Source organism: Gouania willdenowi, chromosome 6, assembly GCF_900634775.1.
Source record: "Gouania willdenowi chromosome 6, fGouWil2.1, whole genome shotgun sequence".
NCBI lineage: Eukaryota > Metazoa > Chordata > Actinopteri > Blenniiformes > Gobiesocidae > Gouania > Gouania willdenowi.
Genome location: NC_041049.1, coordinates 4,780,622 through 4,789,109, shown reverse-complemented (window position 1 = coordinate 4,789,109; position 8,488 = coordinate 4,780,622). Strand labels below are relative to the sequence as shown.

At 32.5% G+C, this 8,488-nt stretch overlaps 1 protein-coding gene across 2 annotated transcripts; it reads right to left on the bottom strand.

Moving 5' to 3' along the window:
• Positions 1-454: 454 nt before the first annotated feature.
• usp18 (ubiquitin specific peptidase 18) lies at positions 455-8,146 on the bottom strand. 2 transcript variants are annotated; one of them, XR_003674377.1, is made up of 10 exons: positions 8,011-8,146; positions 6,533-6,629; positions 5,303-5,445; positions 5,153-5,232; positions 4,938-5,072; positions 3,047-3,142; positions 2,805-2,966; positions 2,597-2,722; positions 976-1,076; positions 455-844 (listed from the first exon to the last, which is right to left on the bottom strand). XR_003674377.1 is itself a non-coding variant. In XM_028451512.1 (10 exons), exons 1-10 carry the CDS (start codon positions 8,051-8,053, stop codon positions 787-789), a joined length of 984 nt encoding a protein of 327 aa, XP_028307313.1. In that variant the 5' UTR covers positions 8,054-8,146; the 3' UTR covers positions 455-786. The 2 variants fall into 2 exon arrangements, 1 of the variants encoding a protein (XP_028307313.1); XM_028451512.1 differs by having other exon boundaries at positions 976-1,019.
• Between the last annotated feature and the right edge of the window lie 342 nt (positions 8,147-8,488).

The following is an 8,488-nucleotide window of genomic DNA, read 5'->3' as shown; positions in this document are numbered from 1 at the left end:
CTTTACACCTGGAAAGGGTGAAAAACGTGATTTCTTTGCAGCCACAACTGTGTATGACAAGTTAGTTTGGTAGCGTGGATCCCTTTAAAATGGATTCTGCATAATAATAATAAAAAAAAACAATTACAAACGTTCATGCTTTCGTCCAGAAGTGAACATCTTTTTGACACATCTGTCGGGCTACACACAGAAAGGCATCAGGTCTTTACGCTTTGAATCAAACCTCATAACGTCACGTTCTGCCCACGTATTTAAATCTAATGTCATTGGATTCAATTTCATGCTTTTTTGGTGAATGAATGGCTGTGTGTGTGTGTGTGTGTGTGTGTGTGTGTGTGTGTGTGTGTGTGTGTGAGGAAAGATTTTCTTTACGAGTGGGCAGAACAGCTTTATTGCATGTTACATTCACTAATAATAATAATAATAAATAAACAATAGACTCATTCATTCTGACTTCCCTTCAGCATGATTTTATTGTTCCACATGAATTACTTTCATACAGCTTTGATTAGAGCTGCTGCAGTTTTCCATTGAGCAGCAAATATCCCAGGATTCCTCTCCAAACAACCCGACTCCCACGGTGTGTGTGTGTGTGTGTGTGTGTGTGTATGTTACAGTTCAAAGCTTCCCAGCCTACTGCGCCACCTATTGGTCCCTCTGGTTTCCATAAATGAAAACTCACAATTGTGAGAAATGAATATGACAGATAAAAACACACTCCTGTGTAATCTTCCTTTTGTTGTAGTTTTTTCATTATTTCCTTGCTTCACGTCGATCGGCTCAAATTTAAGGCCTTTGTTCCTCCTTCAAACATCTTCTGTACATTAACATGTAAGCCGTGCCTCTGTCAAACAAGCAGGATTAAGACACATGAGGAATAAATATTCAAAATACCTAATTTGGCAAATGGAATTGTTTCCTAAAAACCAAAAGTGTTGGAAAATAAACAAATAAATAAAAAAATACACTTTTTACCTGTGATTTTCTCCGTATGATGTCTGCACTTTTTCCCATGAGCTCTGTTTCATAAATAATCCAGATTAAAATGCATGAAACGTTTGCAGCAGTTTAACCCACTATAAAATGGGACAAGATAAGATAAAACGAGACGAGAAAAGTTAAGATTAGATAAAATGATGTTATAAAATAGATTAGATTTTTTTTTTTTTTTTTTAAAGAATCAAATTAAAATAGGCTAAAGTAAAATAAATTAGGATTATTAAGATTAAAAAACAAATGAACATTAGATAAAACAGGACTAAATACAACAAGGTTGATAAAACAGGTTAACGCAAATTATTATGAAATAAATTTGGTTAAGATGAGATAAAATAGCATAAATTAAGTTAAGTTTAAATAAGTTAGGATAAAATAAGATAACGTTAAAAAAAAAAGTTCAGATAAATTCAGATTTAATACAATTCAGATAAAATAAATTAGGATAAAAGAAGACATAATTAAACAAATTGGGACGAGATAAATTAGGATAAAAAACAAAAGTAAAAATCCACGATAAGATAAATAAGCACAATATAAATTAGTAGCTCAACCAAGAATAAATAAATTAGGATAAGGTAAGATATGATAAGATAGATCAAGTTGAGATAAGTTCACTTAAGATAAATTAACATAAAAAAATTAAAAAAAATCAAGATTCATAAGCAATAATTCAGTTTAACTAGGATAATATTAAAGAAATTAGGATATGATAAATTAGGATATATTAAGATTAAAAGACAAAAACAAATGAAAATTAAATAAAATGGGATTAGATACAATAAGGTTAATACAACAGGTTAAGATAAATTAATATGAATTAAAATAGGTTAAGATAAGATAAGTTAAGATAAAATATGATAAGGTCAAAACAATTGTTAAGATAAATTAAGATTGAATACAATACAGATAAGATAAATTAAGATTAAATAAGTTAGGATATGATAAATCATTTTTAAATAAGTTGAAATAAGATAAATTAGGATAAAATAATTCAAGATTAAACAAATTGGGATTAAATGAAATAGGATAAATTAAATCTAGATTAAAATTCACGATAAGATAAATAAGCACAATATAAATAAGTAGCTTAATCAAGATTAAATAAATTAGGATGCAATAAGTTAAGCTACAATCAGATAATTTAGGTCAAATTGCGATAAATTCAATTAGGATAAATTAATATTTAAAAAATCGATTAAGATTAGTAAGAATTCATTCAGTTTAATTATAGGATACAAATATGTACATTGAGATAAAATAAGATTAGATAACATGAGATGAGATCACATAAATTAGGCAGTGGCTATCCGTACGGTTTGCCGTATCTACATACCGACATTCTATCCGTACGCAGCGCCCCTCATTGGCCAGTTTAGGTCATGTGACTAAGACTAAACCTAACCGTGAACCTAACCCTAACCATAAGAATTGTTGAGATATAGGGTTATAACCTAAGACGCTACGTACGTATACGTCGGTAAACGTACCACTAGCACTGGGGGTTGTTCGTACGACAACCGTACAAATAGACACTTTTAATAAATTACCATAAAATTAAAGATAAATTGAACGTGTGGTGCTTGTGTGTGTTTGTGACCTTCTGCACTTGACTATCATCTGCATAGAACCACTGCTCCTTCAGTTTGACGTAGGCCGTGTAGTGTCCACATTCTGCATACCCAGAATGCACCACCACTGCGTACAGGGTGTATGTGCAATGGTTCTGGAAGGACAGAGAAGGGGGGAGGCGTTAAAAAAAGGAGGATGGATTAATATTCCCACTGTCACAGAGGAAACACGCGTACCTGAGCCACGTCCAGTGAGAACGCCTCCTTCACCGTCTCTGAGAAATCAAAGGTTTGAGGGAAAGTGACGGAGCAGTTGAGTTTGAAGGTGGAGCCACGTCTGCTTCTGAAGCGTTTGAGCTGCAGGCACAGGATGGGAGGCAGGGCCAGGACTTTGACTGCCTGAGAGGACAAAGACATGAGGGATTAATCTGTTATTACATCCTACAGAGAACCGTTTCACTTCTACAGGTGAGCCTCACCTGCTCTGATGCAGTGTGGCCCCCACACGGTGAACAGAACCAGCTGTTTGCTCCACTCAGATCTTGATGCTGGAAGAAGGAGGTCAGGCATTCCTCCTGCACGGGTAATTATAAAGACAGTAGGAGTTATAAAAAACACATGTTCACATGGGACGAAATCCAATCAGAACTAAGTTTCTTCTTTAGAGAAAAAAAAGAAGAAGTTATTCAAACTACTTTTGTTACGTGGAAGACGGGACGAGCCTAAATATTCTTTCCACCAGCATTTCTTTATGTTACGAAAATGGTTAAAATGCATAAAACTAGAGCACTCGGAGAACGCAGACCTCTGCCAAGAACAGCATGAGTGCTGGGCGGGACATACACATATGAACCTCCCTACCACTACTACATTACCCATAAGCCACCACACTTAAAGAAGCAGGCTCAGGCACAGCTCCTATTTTCCTATTTTTTGGTATTTTCTCATTTTTGGTAATCCAGAACATCACCAAAATGTTATCACCTGTTCCTTGTCCCATTATTAAGATTTCCTGAAAATGTCATCCAAATCTGTTCATAACTTTTTAAGTTATCTTACTAACAGACAGATAAAAAGCAGGGTAAAACATAACGTTCCACTGCGTGTGCACCAGAGCCAATCACTGGAGAGCCCACCGCCACGCCCCACCCATTTTGGAACAATGGAACATTGGTCCTATGGGTGGTAATGCTCCGTGCCTTGGTTGCCAACCGCCGTAAAACTACAGTCCTTCAGTGATGATGTCATCAGTCCTAGCTCTACAGTGATGATGTCATCAGTTAGAACATTAGACCATTGCTCCTACCTAGACAATGCTAGGTATTTTCTCATTTTTGGTAATCCAGAACATCACCAAAATTTAATCACCTGTTCCTTGTCCCATTATCAACATTTCCTAAAAATTTCATCTAAATCCGGTCATAACTTTTTAAGTTATAATCTATCGCTCTACGCTTTGCGCTGGGCGGAGGTAATGATACCAAATATGTAGTAATTTAGTAAATATGCGCTGACATTTTCTTTTTTTTATGTTACTTATTAAATGACTTCAAAGGGTTCATCGTGTCAATATTGGAACAATTAGTTTAAACTGGCAAATAATGGGCCTGACAAGTCGTGAATGTGGCAAAAATCATCAATGCACTACTGCACTATTATCTTATTATCATTATTGTATTTTTATTTCATTTCATTATTATTATTATTATTATTATCTTATTTTATTTAGTTTGCACATATTAGTCTAACTACTCTTTATATTTATATTTATACTTCTTTTTAATTTATTTTTCTTTATTCTAGTTGATTGTTATTATTTAATGTTTACACTATCAGAGACAGCACAGTTCACAAAGACAGATTCCTCGTGTGTATTCAATACATTACTTGGTCAATAAAGTTGATTCTGATTCTGAAAAGAGGTTAAAGGTGACAATAATGGGTCAATATATGTGACATTAGGTGGGAAAGTGGTGAAAAGTGTTTATAAGTGCTGAAAGTATTTCAAAAGTAGAAAAAAATGTACAGAAAAGGCATTGAAATTTGATGGAGAAGTGGCAGAAATGGAAGTAATGTAGCAAAAATGCAAGAAAAAGTGATGAAAATAGGTTCAAATATGGAAAGGGTAAAAGATACTGTATGGGCTCAAATTGCTCAGAAAATATTTTTAGTTTCTTGAAGGCATCTGGCGACCCCCTCCCAAGGTTTTGTGACGCCAAACAGGGTCGAGAACACCTGGTCTAAGCCATAGTTCATATTTTAAGGAGTTATATGTGTGTTTAATTGCTTTAATATTCCTTGTGTTGATTATTTTGGAGACGTGACAGTGACTGTGTTGATTTCAAGTGTGTTTAATGAAATGAACTGAACCAGAGAGTTGTTTTCCTCCTTCAGGTGCAGAGGAAACGTGAGCAGGAGGCTCGTCCGTGTTCTGATGGATCTACATTCCAAACACTGCAGTCGAGTCTCCACTGACGTCCGGTACAGGTTGTGGATCTGATGAGCCTTTAGTAGAAAGAAAACACAGAGTAGATCAAACACGAGGGGAGGAGTTTTAACCAAGGATTCACGGTTTCAGAACAAACCAGAGCTTTGTCGTTCATCTGCTGCTGGAGGAGGTTGAGGATGGAGAGGAACACTTCATCTGCATCGTGCTGTGTGTTCACTGAGTCACACATGATTATTAGTGGATTCATTGATATCAGGTGATTGATCTGTCAGTTTGTGAATCTTACGTCGAAGGTAGTTTCTGTCCAGAGAGAGCAGGAAGTCACGATGAGGATCTGGAGTAGAGCCACCGCTCCTCATGCTGACTAGGACTCTCTTCAGGTTAAGAGGAACGTTATAACGATCCAATCTGTCATCAGCTGTGTCCCACCTGTGGATATTCATAAAACACAGTTTGATTTTAGAATTAATATTTACATTTTTTAATTTATACTTTTAATTTTAAAACTAAACATTACATTTTTAATTAAACTAATTGTTTTTAATTAAACTAATTGTTTTTAATTAAACTTTTACTATTTTAAATAAACTTTAAATTTTTTATATAGAATTTTATTTTTTTTAAATATTTTTTCTAATTAGACTTAATTTTAAAATTCAACTTTTAACTTCAAAATTCAACTTTCAATTTTAAAATTCAACTTTTAATTTTAAAACTAAACTTTTAATTTCAAAACTAAACTTTTAATTTTAAAACCAAACTTAATTTTCAAATTAAAATTTTGATTAAAAAATTGAATTTCCAATTTTTTGAATAAACTTCAAATTTTTAAACTAAACTTTTTATTCTTTTAATTAGACTTTTAATTTCAAAACTTAAACTTTTAATTTGAAAACCAAACTTAATTTCTAAATTGAAATTTTAATTTAAAAACTAAACTTTCAATTTTTAAAATAAACTTTTAATTTTTTAAACTGAACTTTTTATTTATTTTTTATTTAGACTTAATTTTAAAACGAAACTTTTAATTTGTAGATTAAACTTAAATTTTAAATTATTTTCAAAATGAACTTAGTTTTAAAATGAAACTTTTTTCACATCAAACTTCTATTTTTAAAACTAAACTTTTAATTTTAAAATCTTTCATTTGGCTAGTTTAATTAGAAAAATATTGTATTAGTCTTTCATTTGATGAAAAATACAGATAGTAATAAATGTAACTAATAAAATATTATATATTATAATTATATGATTAAATATCAAAGGTCTCGTCCCTATACTTCAAAAGTAGCCACTGATTGGACAGGATTTTGTCTTTGAAGGCAGTCGTAAGAAGCTTTTAATTTCTAGTTTTAGTCACCTGACTAAAAGTGTCTTTATTGTGGATTTAACACAATGTAACAAAAGGAAACATGTGAAATAAAGAGTTAAATGGTTTGAACACAGTGTGTATCAATAATCAGGCGTTTCTGCTCCTATTGAACGGTGATAATATGTATATATTTATAATTCTTACTTTTCCAACAGGTCACACAGTTCTTCAGTAGCAGAGAGCGTCTGCAGCACAGCGTTCACACAACAGGACAAACTGTTGTTCCTCAGGCCTCTCAGACCTGCCACACAACAATACACACTGTCACTAACACACACACACACACAATAAAACAGTGGAAAACCAGACAGCACAGCAACTGGTCCAACTGATGGTCCGCAGGCCAAATCCAGGCCATCAGAGCATCCAGTCTGGCCTGTAGGTGATGTTGTTTTAGATACTGTATCTGTGACTGAATGAATTTATTTCTTGGCTTTTAAAATGATTTTAGGGTTGACGACATATTAAACATGGATTTCAACCTGATTATTGACTCGTTTATTGATTGACTGAACAATCCATGTCATGGATTAACTACAAACTACAAAAACACACAGAAGAAGAGAGAAAAAAATTTACCAAGTGATATCAAGAACACAAAATGAGTGAAAAATATGTAAAATAACACCAGAAACACACAAAACGACAACAAAGGAAAAATGTACCAGGTGACAGAAAAAAATAAATAAAACAACAATAAAATTACAAAATGAGTGAAAATATGCTAAATAACACTAAAAAACACAAAAAATGACAACAAAACACACAAATAAGTAAAAAAAATATGCAAAATTATACCAGAAACACACTAAACGACAACAAAACACACAAAGTTTGAGGAAAAATGTACCAGGTGACAGAAAAAAATAAACAAAGCAACAATAAAATTACGAAATGAGTGAAAATGTGAAACACAGAAAATGACAGAACACACAAAAATTATACCAGGAACACAAAAAATACTAAATGACTTCAAAAATACACAAAACAACAACCACAACCGCAAAATGAGAAGAAAGAAAAAAAACTACTAAATTATGCAAAAGATGTACAACAAAAATACACCAAATGACAATAAAAGGACGAAGATTGTGAGAAAATTACACACAATTAGAGATAAACACACAAAATAACAACAAAAACTATATAATAAACAATAATAGTCCGTTATTGGTGGTATTTTCACAAGTTATGTTTATTAACTACTTAATTTATTAAAAAATGTTTTAGACTCAGACATGTCTTGTATTATTATTATTATTATTTTATTTTTATTTTTTTTTAAACGTCAGAATAATGAATAAACGCAGTTAAATAATTCTTGTTGCCTTTTGTTTTATTTTATATTAAAATCGTGAATAACTTAGGCTGCTCTGTGTTAACATGTTGCCAGTTTGGTCCATTTTTAGCTCACTATCAGAATCAAAATCTAGTTAAAAAAGCAGCTAAATATGAAAAGCATTTAAATTGATCATTTCTAGAGATTTCTACAAGTTTAAATAGGGGGATGTTTAGCAAATCTGAAAAGATGTGTGTAGGGATTGAAAACATAAACAAACTATGAGTCAAAAGCAATAGATCATATAACATAATATACTTTATATTCAAACGGAGTTACTCACCAAAATAAGAGCCCCGGTCTCTGGAACAAAAGTACCTTAACATGACGGGATTCTTTCTAATTCTGATTCGGATCAGTTCGGCAGAATCTAATCAGACTAAAGCTACTGCTAATGATGAAGAGGAGGATGATGATGATGTTTTCTCACTAATACTTGTAAGTTTCATTTTCGTTTTACGGCAAGTTTCTGTTTGCGTTGCCAGGTCGGACTGTTTCCCGTTATTTGGGCCAAGTTGAAACGATAACTGAGCTCACGATACGATAAGTTACGAAATGTTGAATTCACAAAATCGATACGATGTTTTAGTTTGAAAAGGGAAAAAAAAGACAAAATAATGTATTTTAAAATGTATTTATTATACTCAAATTAATAAATTAAATTTAAATTTCAACAGATACATCTCAATATGTTTTATATCGCAAGATTTTGTCGCACAAGATTATGTCCCACTACCATATATATTATTAACCATATATTT